The sequence below is a fragment of the Myotis lucifugus genome, unplaced genomic scaffold, assembly GCF_000147115.1.
Source record: "Myotis lucifugus unplaced genomic scaffold, Myoluc2.0 scaffold_26, whole genome shotgun sequence".
Taxonomy (NCBI): domain Eukaryota; kingdom Metazoa; phylum Chordata; class Mammalia; order Chiroptera; family Vespertilionidae; genus Myotis; species Myotis lucifugus.
This window is the reverse complement of record NW_005871074.1, coordinates 6,312,642-6,337,853: the sequence shown is the minus strand read 5'-3', so window position 1 is coordinate 6,337,853 and position 25,212 is coordinate 6,312,642. Positions and strand designations below refer to the sequence as shown.

Below are 25,212 nucleotides of genomic sequence, written 5' to 3'. Positions count from 1 at the left end.
GAAAATTATATATGCAGCTAGCCACAAGTTATACTCTCTTTCCAACAACTGTGACGTTTCTAAAATACCTTGCATAAATCAAAGGGATGCTAGTCAAATATCTTAACTGCATTAAGATAGCTTACCATGTAATAGAATCTTGAAGACAATCAGTTTTGCAAAGAATATATTTTCAAATAAAAACAGGCAACTTCTTAGGAAGTCATATTTACCTATTTTTTTTTTAGTTTTGTTAGAGGGTAAACATGAGACCCACATACAATGACAGAATATGGATGACCTGGGCACATGCATTCACGGAGAGTGATCTAGGGTTAGAAGATAACACATGGTCTGTGAGTCAAAAGAGTAGACCAGAGTTCGCAATTAGGACTTTTAGCTGTGGCACACATCATTCATTTTAAGAGAACACATTAACAACATCAGTTTAGAGTATATACAATCATTATGAGAGAATTTCTGTTGTGAGATATGAAAAGGTCTTGGTCCTAGGGGCTCTATGTCCATGGTAAATGTTTTCTAGCACCAATTAGATGCTAGACTCGAATACTTTTTGTGTGGAAGAGGACGGGTCTCTAAGAGGGCACATGCTGTTTCTCCCATACCTCTCCTACTCCATCCTATTGAATGCATGGGCAAAGCAAAAATAAAAGCATTAGTTTGAATTTAGACTGCAGGTGTCTCCCCATCCCCCAAGATATGTTGTAGTCGATTTTCAACTCTTTTGCTCAATGCACATTGGGTATGGTTCATTCCTAAAGGGATGCATCATGGCTACTATAATTCAGCATGAAGTTTATCCAAGACTACATAATCCTAAAGGAGGTGTAATCTTGGAAGGTGTGTGGAAATGGAATGTGGCAAATGCTAACTACCTAATTAATCTCTCTACAGATTATGTGGCCAGTGCACTTAATAGGTCCAAAAGTAATTGCTGTGTCACCCTGTGCTGGGCTTGGAGGATAAAATAAACCCATTATATATTTACTTTGTAATTGCACAGCTCTTACTATGCATTCACCGCACCCTAATTTGGTGCTTATGTTATCAAATGAGTAATACTAACCACACAAGTAAAATGAATTTATTTTCAACAAAGTCAGTGGACTGTAAAATAAGGTGCTACCAAATTAAAGAGTGAACAAGGAAATCAAGCAGAACCAGTTCGGTAATAAGGCAGTAAACACAGAAAAATAATTTGCGAGGGAGAACACAATCACCCAAAAGGTCAGAGGATTATCAGACAACTTTACAAACAAAACTTTTCATTGATTTGAGAGAGAGAGAGAGGAAGGGGGAGAGAGAGAAACATCAATGAGAACAAAACGGGTGATTGGCTGCCTCCTGCATGCCCCCTACTGGGGACCGAGCCCACAACCCAGACATGTGCCCTGATTGGGAATTGAACTGGTGACCTTCGGTGCATGAGTTGACACTCAACCAACTGAGCCACACTGGCCAGGGCTATCAGACACCTTTAATAACCATAATAGCCTAGGAGAAACAGGGCTGTGATTTAAGCTTTAGTTCCAACTTTGTGATGGCCCAAAGGAGAGACAGGAATGGAGGTATTTGTGGTTGTCTTCTTTGACCAACCAAAACAATAGGCACAATGGTTCATGACAAGTCCAAAGTTCCAGCATCTATCTATGTCACATGGGGGGAAAAGTTCCAACATCTGCCTGTGTCTTTGCTCCTCTGAATTCTCACCTTCATCTTTATTACCCAATCCCGGCTACCCAGGTTCCTTTGAGGGAATAATAAATTATTCTCAGAGGAGAGAGAGGACATGGAACATGACAGATACAGAAAGCCAGGGTACCAGGAGCAGTGAGAACTTTGGATTGAAACCATTGGCCTTTTCTCCCCTTTCCCTCCAGTTCCTTGGGCACCGATGACTGATGACACTTATCATCATAAAAGGTGCATCTGGGGAGAACACACCTGCTCAGCAACTGAGCACCCACAGAAAAACAGCCTGGCAGTATCCAGAATGCAGCTTCTCTTTGGCTGAGTTGGCAAAGTACAGACAAAGACATCTTTGGCTTCCCGGGTACTAAAATAGGAAGGGACAGAAGCCAGGAGGATGACCAGGGCAAATACGTCTGCTGAAAATGGAAATCACTGGACACGTACATTCTGAGACTAAACTGAGTAGCAAGAACAAGTTGTCTTTGCTCCTCTGGATTCTCATCTTTATCTTTATTATCTAATCCCTGCTATCCAGGTTACCAGGTAACCAGAATTCTCCTCCCTTCAGATACAAATCCTGTGTTTAGAAGAGAAATCTACATGTGCCTTTAGATTGAGGTTTAAGTGTGTGATATGGATCACTGTGTTTCCTTTCCCAGGAATGTTTGCAGAATCTACGTGACTTAAGGAAATTAAATACTGAATTATAGAATTAAAAAAAATGAGTAGAGGGACTTTGGAGATAGAGTGGGTAAAAAAGGAAGAGACTTTTATGGCGAGCCCCACCTCATTATAAGGTTCATCCCAGCACTTAGTGCAATCCAAAAGCCAGAAGTCAACGGACTTCTACATAAAGATAAACACAGTGGTATCTATTTTACAATAACAATCTGTCCTAGGAATTAGAAAGTTCAGGATCTAATATTTTCATTTATGCAGTACTTGTTGACAGCCAACCATGCAATGAAAATGAGGATGCATGGCTGAATTAATACATGGTCCATATTTTCAGCTGTTTCTTGTCTAAAAGTGGTAAATCCTGGTATCCAAGTACAGCTGCAGGTAGACACATGTATTCAAAGCTACATGTGTATGTCTCAAGAGAGTGAACCAGACATCCTCACCTACAGCTCAGATTCTGTGGAAGTTGGCTCACAGTGCTTCTTTCTTCTTTGTCTTCTTTCTTTGCTCTTCTTTTCTCTATCTACCTGCTTTTATTTAACCTCATTTTTTTATTTTCCTTAATTCCCCTCTACACCAATGTCTAATCTGTCCTTTCAAGAGAGTAGAGTGGTTTTCCCTATAAGGATTTCTGTGTGCTGATAAACACTCATTGATTTTTCTTTTCACATATGTTCAGGACTGGCCAGAAGACCCTGAGGTTTAGTTCCACATTTTCCACCATGGGTATATATGTGTCTGTGAGCACATGGGCACTTGGAGGGGAGCCACTACAGAATCATCACATACATGTGTGAATATGCATGCAGATAAGCACACATTCAGCTCTGCTCAGAACATCAGAAGCCACTACCGCTCCTTCCCAGGGGAACTGCTCTACCGTCATGACCACATGGTGCGGGCGCTTCCCAGGGCCTGACAGCTTCTCCACGTCCATTCCTGTGCTCCTCTTCTTTGCTGCACTGCTGTATGCTCCAAATGCCATTGTAATTAACTTCCTGCTAGGTGGATGCCTGCTAGTGAAAGGCCTGTTTACCTTTCATATTACAGTGACAGGTCATTGTCATACATCCCTCACCCCAGCAGGCATCTAGGCCAGTGATGGCGAACCTATGACACACGTGTGTCAGAGGTGACACGCGAACTCATTTTTTTGGTTGATTTTTCTTTGTTAAATGGCATTTAATTATATAAAATAAGTATCAAAAATATAAATCTTTGTTTTACTATGGTTGCAAATATCAAAAAATTTCTATATGTGACACGGCACCAGAGTTAAGTTAGGGTTTTTCAAAATGCTGACACGCCGAGCTCAAAAGGTTCGTCATCACTGATCTAGGCATTACCCATCTCTATCTACCTGTCAGGTGACAGCTGAAGGTCCCCTCCCCCACGAAAGTAATTCTGTCCTGTACAGTCTCACCCTCCCTGCCAACCTATGATCATCTAAACTCTTGTATCTCTTATAGTTCCTAGAACTCATTTTGGATAATACTTTTTATTGTTAAGTATCTGAATGCCAATGCATTCTTCCTTACTGCTTTAAACTTTTCAAAAGCAGTAGTATATCTATAGTTTCCCTCAAGAAATTTTGCAAATCATTGTGTGAAACTATTAATTTCTTGCCTTGGAAGAGAAATATAGAATGTCCCAAAATTCACCCAAGAAGTAATTTTGGTAGAAAACACAGGTTTATAATTAAAAATTGTAAATTTTTTATTGATTCATTAAGTATACAGTATAAAGTTATGTATGGAATAGCACATCGGGTAAATGGCCTCCACGGCTTTGCTGGCACATACGCAAAGCCGTGGTCTTCACTGGTCTTCATTGTCCCTGCTCCTGGGCCATAATTGGTACTTGGTAATGCTTATCAAATTACAGGGATTGAAATCAAAGGGCAACAGATATTAGAATCTGATTCAATAAACCAAGTAAAATTAGGCTTTTATTTTTTTTGTTGTTGTTAATGCTCATGCAAAATTCAAATCTTGCATGAATTTTGGGACACCCTATATTAAAGGAATCACAGTCTGAGGTTAGTTTTAGAACCTCTGCCACATGGACTCTATTTTTTTGTGCATTTACACACATGTACATTTACATCTGTTTGCTTGCTCACATACACTTGTGTTGCTGGTTTCTTTGCTTAAGTGATTTTGAACAAAAGCTTTGGTACCCCATGATGGATTGGGCTGTTCTGCTTTTTTTGTGTGTGGACACAGGATACTTTTCTGTGACTTTCTATTTCATAGGTGAAGCTTTACAAATTTATGTCTTATGGATGTTTTTTCTGTGTTTTCATCCTTATTTTTCTCTATCCAAAAATCACAAAAGCTTAGGTAAAACTTGGAAGGACCCAGCCTGGTGGCAGGACAGATTGTTGTGTACAAGCTATAGGTCAGAGACAACAAACAAAACATCTGAGAACTGACTGAGAAATCTCTTGTATCCCCAAATTGTTCAGAAAATACTGCAGAACATGTTCAGTAGAGAGTTGGAAACAAGGACCCTGGCAGGGAAATGTTTATGGGTTTATTTGGGCTGGAGAAAAGAGCTGTAAAGTGAGTTGTGGTGATCTTTAATGCAGAAAGGGTTGTTATAAAGAAAGAACTGGCCCACCGTAGGTGCTCAATAACCTTCATTTATGCTGAAGCTAGTAACCAACTCTTCCGCCATCTCTAACAGGGATGAAAAGGAGGACGTGGCCTTTCATTACAGCAACCGGGACTCTGGTTAGATATTAAAATGACCTTTTCTACAATGGGGGTTGTTAAAAAATTGCACTGTATTTCCGAGTGAGATTGGGAAATCTCCTTTCAGAAAGTCTCTAAAAGACAGCATGAATTTACAATAGTCTGCAGTTATTTATTTTTGGGGTCAAGGCTGGTGAGAGGAGCTAAATGACCTTTCAAAGCACCTTTGAACTTCACAGTTCAAGGAAGAGGCATTAACAAGTCCGATGGCTTTATGAATTACAACCATCCTAGTCATTTTTACTAAGCAGTTTCCCCAAAGGATTAAATAGAAGGGCCGTTTACTTAGTTTGCCTTTATGTCTGTACCTGGCCTAGTACTTTACACTTATTAACTCAGACTCCCATCTGAAAGACATATTGATGCCACTTGTTAATGTAAATTTAACTTAATTCCCATGGTATAAGCTTAACTATATATCAGGTTAGAATTTATTTTACAGGATTAGGTGGCGACACAAAATTAATGAAGGAGCATAGCAAATGCCCTTCAAAACATTGTATTTTTTTCTACCTCCTATTAGATATAGAACGACCATAGATCTCATTTCATAAAAACAATAACTTGAACTGGTATATAGAGGAGACAGTGAATTACTAAGGCATCCACACAGTAAATATTCACAAAGAGAGGGGTGAGAGAGGCTAACCAATGGACAATTAAAGAACCATCTGCTGTTCTGGACCTGGCAGGTTATAGCCATCTCATGAACTCCACCCCAAGTCTCCACCCCAGGCAGTGCTGTGGATACAGAGTGATATGCCAAAATACTACCTGCATGCTGAAATACGATATAACAGAAGTCATTGTTAGAGCTGTTTATACTTGCTGTCACCTAGAAGCAACATTTTTTTTCTTTAACACATAAGAAAATAGTTTTTAAATGGTCAGCCATTGTGAGCAATTCCAATTTGCATTCCTTGGAATCTCTTAACCCCTTTTACCAATCAATATCTCGGCTTCTTTTTCAGTCTCCCATCCTCAAAAACATCATTATTGTTATTGTGGTGATTGTTACTTTCTTGTTCTAGTTAATGACAGCAATAGCAAATTCTTAAGTAATGCTTACAATATTATATGCCAGGTACTGGCCTAGTACTTTACACTTATTAGCTCATTTTGATCTTCCAACAACCATGTAAAAATGTCCCCATTCAAATGTGTAAACCGAGGCAAGAAAATCACTTGCCTTGCCCAAAGCTTCCTGATTGGTAAGGAGCAGAGCTGGGATTCAATCCCAGGCTCTCTGGTTCCAGAATCAATGGATTAGGACAGGCTCAGCCCCTCTCCAACTGTTACCCCCTGTTCTGATCACTCTACTGACTACCTCTGGACCACAAGAGTAACCCAGTAACTGAGCACTGTTTGTGCTCAAATTTTTGAAACTACAGATGTGACCACATTCTCATCCCCACAACCAAATCTATTTAAAGATGTTATATTTCCTTTTTTACAGATATGACATAAGGTAGAAACTGCGCAAGGCTTCGTAATTAGACAATGACAAAGCCAGGGTTTAAATACACATCTGTCTTCACTCCCAAGCTGCTTAACCATTACTCTGCGTGGCTTCCTAGCCCCTTCTCTCTGCTCTGTATATGCCTGCGCCAGGTTAACTTGCCTTGCTTGGAGGAAGTCACAAACCCTACTGGCTGGCTGGACCTTCTTACAGGTGAATAATGATTCCATTCATGTCCCGTGACCAAACACATTTTTTCTTAAAACAGTTACTCTGAACTTTGTTTCCTTTCTCAAGATTCCTGCTTCTCACCAGCCCTCTTTTAGGTGAAAAAAATAGAGATCATCCCATGTGAGTTCTCTGCCCTACAACTCAAAATTCCTCTGCTTCCTCATGCAGTCTTTCTTTCCTCTTCTCTGCTCCCTGCAGAGCTGCTCTTCTTCTGTGTCAGGGAGCCCTGATCACATCCTCTCCTGCCTCCACTGGGATCTGCCCTCATTCATTATTCCCTGTTTGTCTTGGATCTTCAAAAATTTCCTCCAACTTCGAGCCTTGCCCTTTGCCTATAAACGTAGTCTAGTTTCCCTAATCACCTCTCCCCAAATCCTTGCTGCAACTCATTTTCTAATAAATTTCTCACAGATGCAGCCTGCTTTACACCCATAGAATCCTTAGCTCTTTGTTTGAAAAGAACTTTAAGCATTTTTAACATTAAACACTTTTTAATACATGTTTCATAATTTTACTAACCTTTTACCCCCTGCCCCTGTTAAAGGAATAAGTTGAATATAAAATAAGAAAATGTTTTAGGAAAAGTTTCACTATGCAAAGGGAAAACTTATCCTCCAACTACCCTTTCTCCAAAAGTAGCCACTCTGGTTAGTACCTTTGAGACCCTTTCAGGAAAAAAAAGTAAATGTCCTTCATTTATTTTCTCTTTACCCTAAAGGCGCCAGATTACACTTCCTTTACTGTACTTTGCTTATTTTCCATGTATAATGTCTTGTAGATCTATCCTTATCAGAACCCACAGGACAACTTCATTTCTTATATTTGCCGAGCCCATTGACAGGGTGTAGGATAATTTGACAAGCCCACTATTTCTCTATCATTTGATTGTTCCCTCTAAAGTCTGTCTTTTGCCCGAACCACTGTCCGAAGGTTATTTTCAACAGCAGTGCTCTCTGTCTTATTCTCTCAGCAGTAGACAACAATAGCCAATCTACCTTCTAGGGGAAAAAAAAGTCCATTAAATTTGATTCTCCTACCTTCTTTCTTATTGCTTAGTAACTACCCTTCAATCTCATGGTTCTATAAATGGGCTTTAAAGTTAGGTCTTGGCCCTTCTTTCTTTCTCTATTCTTCCCTAGTTGGGTAATCATTCACACACCAGCAGTGCTAACTATTCCCTTAATGCCAAATAGTTTCCCATCAAGATCTCCTGCCTCATCTTCTGTCTGACATCCCACATTTCTGTCCTTCTTGGTGGACAAAACCACCTGCATGTGGTGCTACATCTCAAATTTGTCATCTGCTTAGAGGAAATCACAAATTCATTCTTCTTATCTCATTAAATATTTTCCACTCACACACCTTAATGAGTGTATAGATCCCCAGGGCCTCTCACGTTTCAATTTCAACAGTTGATGCCCACACTGCAATATGTGTTACCTAGTACACATGCTCCCAGTCTTTGATCACTGAACCATTTTACACATGGATTATTCTTCCCAAGCTTGGTTCTGGTACTGCCACTCTAATACCTTTCAGTGCACTATGAGTCCATTCCAACAGGAAGTTATCTTACAACTCAAAATACTTTATGTTCTGCCCCATCCCATTTTTCAACTGCTTTGGCCTCTTCTCATCCATATGAACTCTACTCTGGCCAAACCTGATTACCCACTTTTTTCAAGTAGACCTACCACAAAGGCTCTGCCCCACCAATGTATTTCAATTCTAATCCACCAAAATTGGCAATAAAGGGAATTAATTTATAAAATATTTCTTGATAGAGCTTGTTCAGACATGTCTTATTCTCCCTTTTAAGTTGCCAGATTTAGCAAATAAAAATATGACAGTTAATTTTGAATTTCAGAGCAACAAAGAATAATTTTAGTATAAGTATTTCCCATGCAATAATTGGGACATGGTAATGCTAAAAAGCATTAGTTATTTATCTGATATTCAAATTTAAGTATGGGGCCCTTTATTTTTATCTGCTAACTACATTTAGACTGTGAAAGAACTGTGCTTTTCCCCATCAGATAGAAAGACCAAGTTAAAATGGGCCATAGAATAAAAAAGAACAGGATTTGAACTCCAGACCTTGAAAAAAATGACTTTATTAAAGATATTAACTCTATAAACTTTGTATATACTAACAGGTGGAAAGATGGGTCCTGTGAATTCACTTAAATAAGTAACCTGCATTTTTCTGTTGCTGAAGAACATGTTGGTTTACTACTTATTTGTCATTTCTGTGCTTAGTTCTAAGTTATTTCATGAACAAAATCCTATATCACGTCCATTAAGGGCAGAGTCAACGATATCATTGAAAATAGTAGTAAGAAAAGGCATATGCTTATGATGAGATAAAAATGAAATAATAAGAAAACTGAAAGTGGTAAGAAAACTATAGATATTGCACATGTATATGGGTTGAATTGATTCACAGTAGGAACAATTTTGAAGGATAAAGCAAGTCATGCAATTTGTGTTAAGTGCTGTAGTTATGTAATCGAAAATAATCAGCAGGAGATGAAGGAAAATGATGGGCAAAATAGAAAATAAAAAAGGCATGGCGAGAAGATCAGCATCGAAGTCTGTAATATAATGTTAGCATAAAAGAGCTTAGAACTCTGTTGGGAATTTAAAGGTATCACCCAAAGTTGCAGACACGATTCTACTATAGAGGAAACTGGTACATGCTAGGAAAAGATGAGGAATGGAATGTCTGAATGAGAAGAGCATTCCCAGTTTCCAGACTTTAAGGACACAATCAGGCTATTCTGGTGGGAATGCTTCTGGGAGGCATACATTTGGGCTTTAAATTATTATTAAACAGTGTTTCCTTCCCATTTTCTCAAATCATTTATCATCTCCTACTAGCTTGTATTGAAATTGTGGGGAAGCAACTTTTCATATTTTTCCCCATCAAGCTTCACTGGGCAAAGACGATTATGTAGAATAATTGTATAATAAATATCTGCTACCTGAATGGGCAGCAATGGATAGATAGAAGCAAAGTCTTTATTTTCACCTTAACAATAAAAGGCCCCCGTGAGGAATTAGCAGGAAGATGTCAGACCACAACTTAACAAATAATTATTGAACATCTAATACATAGTAGGCACAGCAGTGAATGCTACAGGTGTAAGCGTGAATGACTATCCTGTCTACCAGAAGGCGGGGCTTTCTGTCTATCAGAAAGGGAATCCAGGCCAGTATAAAGGTACTGAAAATATTCTTTAGAAAGAGGGAAATAATTGGATACTTGGCAAATTACAAGAGTAACTAATTCAGACTTGATGGGGTGTTGGTGAAGGCCTTGCAGAAATGACACCTAAGCTGAATCTGGGAGGAAGAATAAGTTAAACAGGTATAGGATTAGGTGAGGAAAAGAGTTTCCAAGCAGAAGTAACAGAGTGTACTAGTATAAGGTATCATATGCCAAATTGGGCATTCGGTATTCTGAAAACTAAGAAGCTTTGTTTGGCCGAAGAATATAGAAAGTGGTGAGAGGGCAGGAAGAAAAATGCTAATAATTAAGGTGATTAAGAAAAACTGATGTGATTTTTTTTAAAAAAAGTTGAGATCAGATCATAAACATATTACTTACTTTGGACTTCATCTTAAAAGTAATGGTGAGCTATTGAAGAGGGTTAAACACAGAGATGATGTCACCAGAATGTATTTTTAAAAGATCAAATGAATTGATGTAGCGAAAGAATAGGTACAGGGAGGAAATTGTAGAAATCATGGTTAGTTAGGAATGAAGATGGCCTGAACTTTCAAACTTTTCTGGGATACCATTTCCTTATCATTTGGTTTTTCTCACACTATGCTGGCTGTGACTTTTCTGTTTCCTCTGCAGTGACTTCTGACCTCTTCTACATCTAAGTGTTGATATCCTTGAGGGCTCAGTCCTCAGATCTCTTCCCTCCTCTATTCGCACTCATTATACAGTGATCTCATTCAAACTAATGGCTTTAAATATCTTCTGGACACTGACAAGCCCCAGATTTATGTCTCTAGCCAGGACTCACCTCTGACCTCTAGACTCATGTTTTCAACTTGCCAATTCAACCTCTCCATTTTGATGTTTAATAGGTATCTCAAACTTGGCATTTGTAACACTGAAGTCTTGTTTCCTCAGAATTTACTATTCCAAATTTTTCTCTTGTCAGAAATGGCAATGCCATCTTGTAGCTGCATAGCAAAATTTTGGAATCATTCATAACCCATTTTGGCATGTAATACCTTCTACATTCTGTTACTTCTGCCTGAAAACTCTTTTCTTCAACCTAATCCTTTTCTCTTAATCTCAATAGCCAGTCCACCAGCAAATCCTTTGGACTCTGCCTTCAGAAAATATGTAGAATATGACGTGCTTTGACAATTTCTAATGCTATCTATCTGTCTCAAGCCACAATCATCTTGAACCTGGATACTGTAAATGTCTAGATAATTGTCATAGATTATTGTTACAATAGGTCATTCTAAGAGGTTTCCTTGCTTCTGCTCTCATTGTATGTTTACACTCAACACAGCAGGAACAGTTTATCCTTGAAAATATTCAGCCACGTCACCACGGATAAAAACCCTCAAAGGCTTTCCATCTTGCTCAGAGCAAAGGTCAAAATCATTACGATGGCCTGCACTACACTTGGCCATTTGTCCCACATCTCTGATCTTACTTATGGTGACTCCTCCCTTTGCCACTCTGCTCCATACATCCTGGCCTCCTTGTTGTTCCTCAGTCCAAGCAAGCTTCTACTTCACAGCTTTTGTTTCCTGCTGTTCCCTTTGCTGGTAATGCTCTCTTCCCAGATATCCAGATGTTTGTTTCATTGCTTTTCTTCAGGTCTCTTCTTAAACCTAATTCTATTATAGAGAACTTCCCTGAACACCTGATACACATAAAAGCAACACCCCCTCCAACCTTTCCTGAGCCCCTTACTGTGCTTTATTCCTCCTCACATGTATCCCCATCTCCATGGCGCTTAGCACTATATATTTTCTGGATTGTTGTTTCCATCTCCCCTCACTAAAATTGTGAGCTCCGTGGAAGCAGAAACTGTATCTGTTGTGTTAGGTGCCGACCCTCCACCACCTAGAACATTTCCTAGCATGGGGTAAACACTCAATAAATACCTGTTGAGCCCTAGCCGGTTTGGCTCAGTGGATAGTGTCCACCTTCAGACTGAAGAGGCCTGGGTTTGATTCCAGTTACTGACACTTACCTAAGTTGTAGGCTTGATCCCCCGCCCTGGTTGGGGTGCTTGTGGGAGGCAACCAGTCGATGTGTCTCTCTCACATCAATGCTTCTCTCTCTGTGTCTATCTCCCTCCCTTCCACTCTTTAAAAATTAATGGAAAAATATCTTCAGGTGAGGATTAACAACAACAAATAATAAAATACTAGTATATAACTACCTGTTGAATAAATGGAGTGGTGTATATGAGTAGAATGAAAATGGAAAAGGTTGATGAACTTGAGATCTCTTTACGTGGCAGAACAGAATGATTTATTGGGTGCTGAGCAGGAGAAGGGAGAGGAAAAAGCCAAGAAGGCTGTCCAAGTTCCTGACCTAGACAACTGAGTGGCTGGGATACCATTCACTGACCTAGAGAAGACAGGAGCAGTACTGAATTAAGAATAGGGACAAACAAGAATACATTTAATTTTGAAAAAGTTGAGATTAAAGTCATTGAGAAATACTCAGCTGGAGATGACCTGGAGGTAGCTGACTCTTGAACTACTCATTGGATTCATACTTAACTCTGTTAGGTACAAACAACTCTGTGGAAAGTACATGAAGAGAGAATCTGTGGTTCTGACCTAATTCCTAAGGAGAAGCTAAATTCTTTTCACCCCTAAGATGAACTCTCTGAACTAGTCACTGCTCAGGAGCTTACAGCCTTTCCGAAAGTCACATCCCTAAGGCTCCTAGGAATCTCATTGTCTGAATACAACCATTTCTCAGTCTGACTCTGGGGGTGCATGTTTGCCATTCAGAGCCTACTATATTTTACTGCACCTCCTGACATTGTTACACAACATTTATTGAAAGCACATTTGATGGTAATGAAGTTTCTATTAACTATGATTAAATCTCATAAAGCACCTGAAGATAATTTAAGATGTGCAGAAGCAGAAAATGAAACATTCAGCTCAGTACATTAGGAAACGTAATTGATTAAATTATCTCATTTACAATAAGTGCTTTCATGAGCTATGCACTGCACATATTTTCCCCAGTTTGTCATTATGATTTGCCAACAGATATCTGAAGATTTCACTTTCTTTTTTCTCTCTCTCTTTTTTAATTGAATTTATTGGGGTAACTGTGGTTAATAAAACCATATAGGTTTCAAGTGTACAACTCAACAAAACACCATCTGCATACTGCATCATGTGCTCATCGCCCAAAGTCAAATCTCTTTTACCCACCATTTATCCCCCACTTTGCTCTCTTCCACCTGCCTCTCCCCCTCTCCCCCTTCTCTCTGGCAGTCACCATACTGTTGTCTGTGTCTGTTCTTGGTGTTTTTTGTTTTGTTTTGTTTACAAACAACGCCACTTTCTTTTTATACCTCCATGCAACTGTGTTCGAGACTCTGAGTGATATTTTCTTGCTACGGATCCTGTGCACAGCTATATATAGGAACAGGTTGTTTCTCAATTATCTTCATAATTGACTTTGATTTTGCATCAGTGATGATTCATGCACTCTTCAACCAAGCCTCTCTTTCACTGAGCAACCGCAGCCTGAATTTGTATAATGCACGCCTAACCATGCAGCTTACAGAACACTAGTTGGATTCCTCTGGGAGCCTTTTGCAATCACATTGATTCTGTTAAGGTTTTATTTTTAGGAAATGACAAATTAAAACAGTTTAAGCGATTCGGTTGCAGTATCTAGCAATTAAGCTTGGTGTTCAGGAGCGAGAACCCCGAGCAAAAACTAATTCAGGAGTCCCTGAGGACTAGGTATAGCTACTGTGGGGTTTATGGCTGAAAGTACAGATGTAACTGAATTAGAATGGCACAGGACTCACAAATTAAGCATGAAATTAATTTTTAAAAAACACACATGCACTTCTAGGTAACTCTCACATGGGCCACCACATGGATGCCCATGATCTTGCTTGTGCTACACCCCAGAACTGGCAGGTGGCATAGGGTCTGTGAACAGGTAGAAGTTGAGGGTCCACTTATCTAAGCTGCCACCCTGAGGTCTTGACTCAGGTACAAGCCAAATATGCAGTGACCCATTCCTGTCCTCTCTCCCTCAACATGCACATATACAGACACACATACACAACCAGGCCCCCCTCCAGTCTTCCAGGGAGTACAAAATCAAGCATACATGATGTAGGAGGGTTGCTATCCAAGTACTAAAGATTACTTTATGGGCAGCAGACTGCACAGAAAAGAAGAAAGTTTGCTTTTGTTGTTTTGCAAAGATTTCAGACTCTGCAAGCAATGGCTTCTTTATATCTCAAGCCTGACTGAAGCAACATAATAAACTATGAACTTAAATAGCTTTACTAACCCTTCTCTCATGTTTCCCGACCCCTGTCCCATGATACCTATTTCTGTCTATCTTCACAGCGTCTTAATTCTTTCAAAGAAGGTGGCTAATAAGAGCTATTAACTCTCCAAAGCTATTTGAATTTTAATACCCTAGGATTAAAAAGATCAAAAACCATTCATTTTATACTAAAATGGGCAATACTGACCAGGGACACCTTCCACAAGATTTACAAACTGACCCTGCCAGGCGCTTGCCTCTCTCCCTGACTGCTAAGAAGCCTTGTGATCTTGAGTATGCTTTACACCAAGCATGTCAAACTCAAAGGCTAACACGGGCCAAATAAACGAGGCATGCGGCCCACGGGCCGTGAGTTTGAGATGCTTGCTTTACACACTTCTGGAACCTGGAGAATCATTTGGGGAACATATTACAATGTAGATTCTCTAGTGCCCCTCGCCCTGTACCAGGGATTCCAATTAATTTGTTCTATTCTGAGGTGGGGCATATTTAACAAGCTCCCACCACACCCCAACATTCTCATGCATGTGGTCCCTGATCTACCTTTTGTGAAATATTTTTCTAAGACAGAGGTTCTCAAGCCTAGCTGCACACTGGAGTCACCTGGGGAGCTTTGAAAACTAGAGATTGTTGGGGTCTAACCCCTGTCCCCATTTTGAATACACTGGTTTGGGGTATAGCCTAGGATTTGGGATTTTTAAGAAGTCCTCTCTATGGTCCTCAAGGTCAGTCAAGGCCTGAACCATAGGATCGAATGCGGAGCTGCCACCCATTCAATCGCTGCTCCTTTCCCCAAATCTACCACCTGCATAAGATAGAGATAACGCAAAGGCCCTCCCAGGAAGCAAGCCTGTAATTACAGGGCTCCAGCCAGCACCACCGTCTGATTTTCAGTTTCTGATAGTTTTACTGTGGAACACTGGTTCCTCATTTACCCCCTTGCAATGGATTTCACAGTTTGCATCTCAGGCACCCCCTCTTCCTCCTAGGTGGAGAGGCGTGTAGTCAGGCTTATGTCCAAGTTGCTTTTCATGAAAGTGTGTGCTGACAAGTATTTATTAATTGTAATGCTGTAAATCTCCTCAGAAATGAGAATTCTAGATGACAGTTGTAGAGAAATGGACTTACAGGCAGGCAGAATCAGGAGGAGAGATTTACTTTTATTCTGAGGGAGGGGAGGGGTGTGCATATTTCTTTCTGATTTAAACCTCTGATATGTGACTCCAAACCCAATGAGCAGAAGCCCCAAAAGCCTTGGATCTTTCGTGCAAACTTCAGTTCTGTTTGGCTCCTAAGCAAATACAACAGTAAGGCAGCAGATATGAGAATAAATTATAGTCACAAGAGGAAAAAGAACTTACTTTGGGGTTTTATCTCATGAAGAGGTTTTTTATCTAAAAGAAAGAAAGAGAAAAAAGTTGCATTTAATAAATTTACATGGAGCAGATATATTTTCCTATATCATTTGGTCTATCTCTATTAAGGAACATTTTGTCTATTTTTGCAGACAATATATGGATTGTGTTGTCAGTATTTCTCCTTTTTGCTCTATTTCTTTATTTTCCTGTTTTGCAATCTTTTTTAGGATGTTCGCCTCATTCCTTTCTTTTTCCTCAGGCTTACTAGAGTTTCTTTCTGTTGCATTTGCTAGATTTTGATCTGCATGATGAGAGCTGTGAGCTTGCAGCCTGCCCCTTCTTATATATACAGCCAGAAGACGGCTCAGGTAAGGGATGCTATTTCACTATATATGGGAGAAAAATGAACCAGTGAATAAATATTTAAAGGGATCCTGCCTTGGTCGGCGGTTATCGTGGCCTGGATAAAAAGCTCCAGACTGTGTTGTTTATGCATTCTCCTTGGGTATGCATGCGGTATTGTGGGCATGTTTTAAGAAATCACACTTTTTGACTTCAGATCTCTATTAATTGTTAAAACGTGCACAGTTTCTCTCAATGGAAAGGTGTCAATGGAAAGGTGTCATTTGAGCAGTGAAGCAGTCAGATGAGATGGGTACAGAGAAAAGACATTCAGACTTTTACTGAAGCAGGCCCACAGGAGCCAGAGCCCAGGTGAGATATTTTCTTAATTTTCCCCATTGCCTTCCATCCACCGTCTCCTGCCCTGTCTCCCATCACCGAATAACCCGGCAATAATCTTCCAAATCACCGTGAGACTGGGCACCTGGGACTAAATGCTGTTTTATACCACAGCCTCTCCACTCCCCATCCCCCCTGCCTGGTCCCATCCCTGCCAAGGGCTCTGCCGCAATACAGAAACCTGGGAAGCCCACATTTCAGACACCAAGGCCATGGCTCCAGAAGATTTGCATGGCGAGTCAGCCCTCTTACTAGTCCTTTCAAGGGCTCAGATGGAACAGTCAGACTGCAAGCACTGAGGCTGCTGCCAGGCGGTCACAGAGCCACACTGTGATCGGGGGACCTTGCGAGGTCACCTTGTGCAGCGCCCTTCCTCCGTTTGCCTGAAGGCGGGCCATGCTCGGGGTGAGACACTGTCATTTTGGATTATGTTTTTAACCGAATCAAACCTAGTGCAGTACACATTTGAGAATTTCATAAATATCATCTCACTGACTGCACCATAACCCCTCTCAGGCAGATAGATGCAGCTCTACTCGGAATTCTTCATGGAATTCTTACCCTAACCCAGTCCTTCACTTAATACTGGTTTTGACAGAAAGCCCTGGCAGTGTGATTTAAGTACATCTCCTGTGTGTTTTGCCATCTGATTTGTTAAGGGAGTAGCTGTTAAAAGTTGCACGTAAATCACACTCTTGCCAATAGGCCACTGTTTTTTTCTTCAATATATGGGGAAAGTTCTTAATATTTTCTTAATTTTCCCCATTGCCTTCCATCCTTGCAAATGGCAACTTCTGGCAAATCTTTCTTTCAATGAACAATCCTCATAAAAGATAAGAATTTGTTCAAGTTGATATGCTCATATTCAGATTTTTATAGTCAGGTTTCTTAAAACAGGACAATATTCGCATTCAGCTTATCACATCAATTTAACGCCACCAGCTTTCCCCAGAGCAGGTGACGCCTGGCGAAGTCCAGATGCTAATGCACGCAAGAATTAGAATAAAACGACTGTGGGGTCTGAACCTAACCTCAGTTTTTGCTTATTGCATGCTATCTGACAGCACTTGGCATGGGCACAGCGATGCTGGCAGGCCGGGCTGAGCCATCTAACGTGATGCATTGCTAGGACTACACAGAGAGACATGCAGAACATCTGTTTAGGACCCTGGCTGAGCTAAACTGTATTATCTTCCTTCTAAACCACAGGAACGGAGGTTATGCCAGGTAGCAAAATGAAGCTCCATTAAAAATGGGTGCTATATATAACTACTCCCCAGAAAAATAAAATTGAATATAGCCAGGCTGTGAAAAAAACAGGGTGATGCATTCCACTGGGTATAGCTCTGCAGGAAAAAGAGTGAATGAGGCTGACAAGCCCAGGGCAAAGGTCCCAAGATAGGACTCAGGCCACAAGGCACATGGACAGGAGTGGGCATTTCCCCTCTGAAACAGCGCTGGTGCCCTCACTATTAGCAGCGTGGCGTTGTGGGATTAGTGCAAACTCTCAGAGCCCAGACAGGATTTAAATCTTTAATTGTTTGTATCCTATCTATGTGGTCTCAGTGTCCTTCTCCAAAGTAAAATGCAAATGATAATTTCCTTGAAGATGGATGCTGGGGACTACACATGATGAATGTGAAGTGTGCAGCACAGGGCTGGCACAGGTGAAGCATCAATAAATGGTAGCTAATAACTAATATTATGGTTTCAACATGTTATAAATAGGATCATCCTTGTCACTTGTTCAGAGTAAAAAAAAAACAAAACAACTGCATGATTCTTGGAGATGAGTCACAACCCCACGTTCTAGTGCATTTCTGGGGTGCTGGGAAGGGAGTGAAGGCCCTTGTGGCTGCTTTATGAGACTAAGTCAAAACTTCAGTTTCCTGATAGGGATAAAAATGGTCAGGGACCAGTAGACCCTCGTGGGCTCCCTAGCTTTCACCCACCATAAATCAACAGAATAACAAGCAATGACATTCCATTTGAAATCTATTTGACATGATTTCCTAGAGCAGAGCCAAATTTATTCCAAGGGATTCTGCTGGACCGGGGGATTTGTTGAGCGAAGGGCCAGGGCGTCTTGTGGGTCCGTGTACAGACTCTCGTGGAAAAGGCTGGATGCCTCTGGTGCCCAGGAGAGCTTTAGTTCTCCAGCATCCGCATCAAAATTGGGTCCTGCTGTATTTTGTGAAATACCAGTTTCATGTCAGCAACCTGCTAGCATACAGCATTTTCCCATCTTCAAATGTCTGAACAGTCTCTCATCCATGAGCTTGAGAGAGGGCTTCCCATCAACCTCACTATCTTTTGCAAGGACTGCCCACCCCACTCTCCATGTCCTTTGATTCTGTTTGCATAATCATTTTCTCACAAGGCTGAGGGCCATGCATCCACTTGGCCTTGGTCAACCAAATCCTCTCTGCTTTGATTTTACCTCTCTCCAAGGCCATGTTCAAATGACCCCTTAGTAAATTAATCCATTAGGGCCATAGTTTTATTAATGTTGGCTGCACATGAGAATCACCTGGGGAGCTTATTTTTAAAAGAAAATGCCCATGCCTGGGCCCCACTCCAAGAGCTCCTGATTAATTGGGGTTTGTGTTTTTGTAATTACTGAGGGCACCACCACTTCTTGGCAACACATCTGGGGATTTGTGTACTGAACTTCTTTTGGTCTCTGCCTCCCTAGGAGGCTTTGGGGTAGCTATGGTATCTGATGGGTCCAGAAATATCCCTTTTGTATTCTGCAGATAGAGAAATGTAATTTTGAGCCAGCTGAGCTTCAGTTTGTGAAAATCAAAACCATTTTCCAAAGATCTAATGTACAACGAGAGGTACCTTCTGGGTAAATGGACATTGATAATAAGTAATTAAAACTCAGTCTTATTATTTGTGTACTTATAAGCTAAAGACACAGGAGTGTTTTTTTTTAAATTTTAATAGTGTCTTAAATTGTCATGTGTTCTTTAGGTTATCTATACAAGTCCAGGCCTTTTCACTTTATTTTATATATGTACTAGAGGCCCGATGCACAAAATTCGTGCAAGGGGCTCGGCCCTTGCAGCCCCAGCTTCGTCCGAAAGGACATCTGGACTGTCCTTGGGCTGACTGGTCTAATTAGCATATTACTCTTTGATTATTATGATGAGATTATGTGCATACATACACATATATATTAGCAGGAAACTGCATGAAATTGACAGTTATTGATCATTTTTACCTACAAAAACATGGAATTATCTTTTATATATCATTCTGCAGTATGCCTTTATTTCCTAGCACTGTATTATAATGCAAATATTGCTTTGCATGTGCCGTGTATAATACAGTTATGAGATGGGGGAGAGAAAAAGAGGCAGAACAATTTATGTATTTTTGATGGTGATTTGGTTCTTTTCCACCTTTCTTGCTTTCTTTGTTATATGGGATGCTCCTAAAACATTTCCATGGTATCCATTGTTCTTAGGAGATATTTATAGCTGCACCCCTACCTTCCCTCCCACATGCCCACATCCAGCCTTATCCGTTCTTTGCCAGAGAGTAAATGTGGCCAGCTTCGTGCAGCTACATGCTGCAGATCTAGGAGAGCAGGCCTGGGAGATGCAGCATGTGTGGACAGATGCATTCAATCTCCAACCTATAGACTGGGCAGGAAGGGGCTGCTTCGTAAAACCTGTGGGCTGTGATTATTTGAAATAGGCTCCTATGAGTTTTGACAACTAACAAATATATTTGATACCAGAGTCTGTGTTCTTTTCTGAGATTCAGGCATAGAGCCACTCATTGAACTAAACACCCACCAGACAGAAAGCCCAGACAGCTACTGTTCACCAGGCAGCAATTCACAGATGTCATTATAGTTAATGATTACCATTTTCTTTTTCACTAAACCAGCCATGTCCGTTTCCATCTCCAAATATCATTTTTTAGATTTCCTTCTACATTGATCATATTCTTTGAAACCTTTTACATCCCACAAAAACACACACACACATATTTGTTGACTATTTTAATGTAACCTCCACAGTCTTAGTACTTTTAAATGGTTTAGGAGGTGCTTCTGAAGTCTGTGGAATTGTCAGTCTTCTCTGCTCACTCCCTGTCACTGGGCTAATCCTTTAGCATCAGCACACAGGGGTCTACCATGATTCCACACTGCCCTAAGTCAGAGCCAACTGCTCTGCCTAACTTTATGGTCTCCTATTAGCTGATCCCACCACAAATAGGACTTAGTTTCCATGCACCTCAACACAAGTTCATGCCCTAGTCTGAGCAATCCATTACTGCTCCTGCCCATGCTAGTGCCTCTCCTTGGAATGTCCTTTTCCCTCCAAACTTCCTACATAAAAATGTCCTGACTTCAAGGCATAGATCAACTAAAAACAAAAACTTTTCAACTAAAGTTGATGTATTATATTAATTATATTAATTTTAGGTGTACAACATACTGATTAGACATTTATAAATCTTATTAACTGATCACCTGATAAGTCTAGTACCCATCTGACACCATACATAGTTATGACTATCTTCCCTATAGTGTACTTTATATCCCAGGGATTGTTTTTCTACTGGCAATTTGCACTTAATTTCTTTAACCTTCCACACCAATCCCCCTGAAGTCCCTCCCATCTGGGGGACAATCAATTTGTCCTCTATTTCTGCGAGTTTATTTCTGTTTTGTTCATTCATATATTTGCTTCTCAGCTTCCACATATAAGCAAATCTATATAGTATTTGTCTTTCTCTGTCTGAATTATTCTAGCTAGCATAACTCTCTAGGTCCATCAATGTTGTCACACATGGTTACGATTTTTTTTATGGGTGAGTAATATTCCATCATATATATGTACCACATCTTATTATCTATTGGTCTATCAATAATCATTTAGAGAGAGGGAAAATGGCGGAGGTTTAGACAGACGTGTCGGTGCTTTGTCCCGGAGCAGATACGGGCGAGCAGCTGAAACGGGTAACATACAGCCCGAATAAGCAGAGGAGATTCAGCTGAGAGACAGTCTGCAGCCAGGAAAGACAGAGAACTCCTAGAAAATGGGGAGGGTTAGAGATTGAGGCTGAAACCTCCCCAGGGGCGCTGGCTCAGCCGCGAGACCGCGCCATCTTGAGTAGCTGTTACCGGCATCCAGAGATCGGCTACTAACCCAGAGGCAATGGCTCTCAAGCAGCGCGACTACATGAACTCAGACGAGCCCTGCTTCTCCCCACGGAAAGGTTAGACTTCCCCCAAAGCAGATCCAAGCAACAGCAGCCTCCTGATCACCACACGCTCTGTCTGGGGAACAGTTACTGTGTGTGAAGCCTCCCTCCACCAGCCAGAAGAGCCACCACAGCTGTGAACAGCACCCACCAGAGGACCTGCTACCAACGGAGGAGCAGCTGCTACCACAACCGTCCAAGGAGCAACCACAGCCCGAGGAGCCACTGCCACCCAGGGAGCAGCCACTGCTACCCAGGGAGCAGCCACTGAACGACTCAACAACTAGATATGTCAGTGAGATCAAACATGGGTAGACAAAGAAACCCCCAAAGGAAAGAAAAGGAGGACTCACCAGAAAAGCAGCTTAGTGATACAGAGGCATGCAACATGACAGAAAAAGAATTCAGAATAAGGGTCCTAGAGTGCATAAACCGGATGGAGGAAAAAATCAATAACATATGCAAGAAGCTAGAAGAAACAGATGAAAAAATCAACAACTTAAGTAAGACCCAAGAAGAAATGAAGAGCGATATAGCTGCAATAAAAAACACCATTGAAAGTATCAACAGTAGACTAGGAGAAGCGGAGGACCGAATTAGTGAATTAGAAGACAAGGAAGCAAACACACCCAAACTGTACTGCAATTGGAGAAAAAAATTAAAAGACAGGAGGAGAGCCTAAGGGAGCTTTGGGACAACATGAAACGAAACAACATACAAATAATAGGGGTGCCAGAACAACAGAAAGAGGAACAAGGGTTAGAAAACCTATTCGAAGAAATAATATCAGAAAACTTCCCTGAGGTGGGGAAGAAAAAAGTCACACAAGCCCAGAGAGTCCCAAACAAGGTGAACCCAAAAAGACCCACACCAAGACACATCATAATTACCATGGCAAATGTTCAGGACAAAGAGAGAATCTTACAGGCTGCAAGAGAGAGACGGAAAGTAACATACAAGGGATCTCCCATTAGATTATCAAATGATTTCTCAACAGAAACACATCAGGCCAGAAAAGAATGGACGGAAATTTACAAAGTGATGCAAAGCAAAGGACTGAATCCAAGAATACTCTATCCAGCAAGGCTATCATTCAAAATTGAAGGGGAAATAAGAAGCTTCACAGACAAAAAAAGGCTAAGGGAGTTTATCACCACCAAGCCAGCCATGCAAGAAATGCTAAAGGGACTGGTGTAAAAAGAAGAAATAAAAAGCTCAGAAAGAAAACAGCCACACACAAAAAAAGAAATGGCTACAAACAAGTACCTTTCAATAATAACTTTAAATGTAAACGGACTAAATGCTCCAACCAAAAGACATCGAGTAGCTGAATGGATAAAAAAACATGACCCATACATCTGCTGTCTACAAGAGACCCACCTCATTAGAAGGGACTCACACAGACTGAAAGTGAAGGGATGGAAAAATATCTTTCAGGCAAATGGAAAGGAAAAGAAAGCTGGGGTAGCAATACTTATATCGGACAAAATACATCTCAAAGTGAAGGCCATAACAAGGGATAAGGAAGGCCACTTCATAATACTAAAGGGATCAATACAACAAGAAGATATAACCCTGGTAAACATATATGCACCCAATGCAGGAGCACCCAAATTCATAAAAAAAAAACTCCTGGAAGATATCAAAGGAGAGATCGACAACAATACAATCATAGTAGGGGACTTTAATACACCACTGACATCACTGGATAAATCCTCTACACAAACAATCAGCAAAGAAACAGCAATCCTAAATGACTCACTAGATCAGATGGACTTAATTGACATCTTCAGAACACTTCACCCCAAAGCTATGGAATATACATTCCACTCAGGTGCTCATGGGACATATTCAAAAATAGACCACATATTGGGTCACAAGCAAAGTCTCCACAAATTCAAGAAGATTGAAATCATAAAAAGCATCTTCTCAGACCACGATGGCATAATGTTAGAAATAAACTACAATAAAAACAACCCAAAATACTCAAACACTTGGAAGCTGAATAGCATGTTATTAAATATTGATTGGGTTACCAATGAGATCGAAGAAGAAATTAAAAACATCCTGGACACTAAAGACAATGAAAACACAACAATCCAAAACCTATGGGACACAATGAAAGCAGTCCTGAGAGGGAAGTTTATAGCTCTACAGGCCTATCTCAAAAAACAAGAAAAAATGGTAGTAAATCATCTAACTCTACAACTCAAAGAATTAGAAAGAGAGCAACAAGAAAACCCCAGAGTGAGCAGAAGGAAGGAGATAATAAAGATTAGAGCAGAAATCAATGACATAGAGACCAAAAAAACAATACAGAAAATCAATGAAACCAAGAGCTGGTTCTTTGAAAGGATAAACAAGATTGACAAACCTCTAGCGATGCTCACCAAGAAGCAAAGAGAGAGGACCCAAATAAACCAAATCAGAAACGATAGAGGCGAAATAACAACAGACCCCACAGAAATCCAAATGATTGTTAAACAATACTACGGACAACTCTACTCCAACAAACTAGACAACCTGGAGGAAGTGGACAAATTCCTAGAAAAATACAGCATTCCAAAACTCAATCAGGAAGAATCTAAAAATCTCAATAGGCCAATAACTATGGAAGAAATTGAAGCAGTCATCAGAAAGCTTCCAGCAAACAAAAGCCCAGGACCAGACGGCTTCTCAGGGGAGTTTTACCAAACTTTCAAGGAAGAACTAAAACCTATCCTCCTCAGACTACTACAAAAAATTCAAGAGGAAGGAACACTTCCAAGCTCATTCTATGAAGCCAGCATCACCCTAATACCAAAACCAGGTAAAGACAACACAATGAATGAGAATTACAGGCCAATATCCCTCATGAACATAGATGCCAAAATCCTCAACAAAATCTTAGCAAATCGGATCCAGCAGTACATCAGAAAGATCATACACCATAACCAAGTAGGATTTATCCCAGGGATGCAAGGATGGTACAATATCCGCAAATCAATAAACGTGATACATCACATAAACAAATTGAAAGAAAAAAACCACATGGTCATATCAATTGATGCAGAAAAAGCTTTCGACAAAATCCAACACCCATTTTTGATAAAAACTCTCAGCAAGGTGGGAATAGAAGGATCATACCTCAACATAATAAAAGCCATATATGACAGGCCCACAGCCAACATCATACTCAATGGACAAAAACTAACACCATTTCCCCTAAGAACAGGAACAAGACAGGGATGCCCACTCTCACCACTCCTGTTCGACATAGTCCTGGAAGTATTAGCCATTGCAATTAGACAAGAAGAAGAAATAAAAGGCATCCAAATTGGAAAAGAGGAAGTAAAACTGTCGTTATTTGCAGACGACATGATATTATACATACAAAACCCTAGAGACTCCATCAAAAAACTACTAGACTTAATACATGAATTTGGCAATGTAGCAGGATACAAAATTAACCCCAAGAAATCTGAGGCATTTCTATACACCAATAGTGAACTTTCAGAAAGAGAGATTAGAAAAACAATCTCA

The 25,212-nt window shown here is 40.4% G+C and overlaps 1 protein-coding gene across 1 annotated transcript in view; it reads right to left on the bottom strand.

Annotated features, from left to right (window-relative positions):
* UNC5D (unc-5 netrin receptor D) overlaps nt 1-25,212 on the bottom strand; it is a 513,075-nt gene that overhangs the window by 66,965 nt on the left and 420,898 nt on the right. Inside the window, exon 8 of the mRNA XM_006086216.3 lies at nt 15,730-15,762. Within this exon, the coding sequence (XP_006086278.1) occupies nt 15,730-15,762 (33 nt within the window). The remainder of the gene's footprint in view (nt 1-15,729; nt 15,763-25,212) is intronic.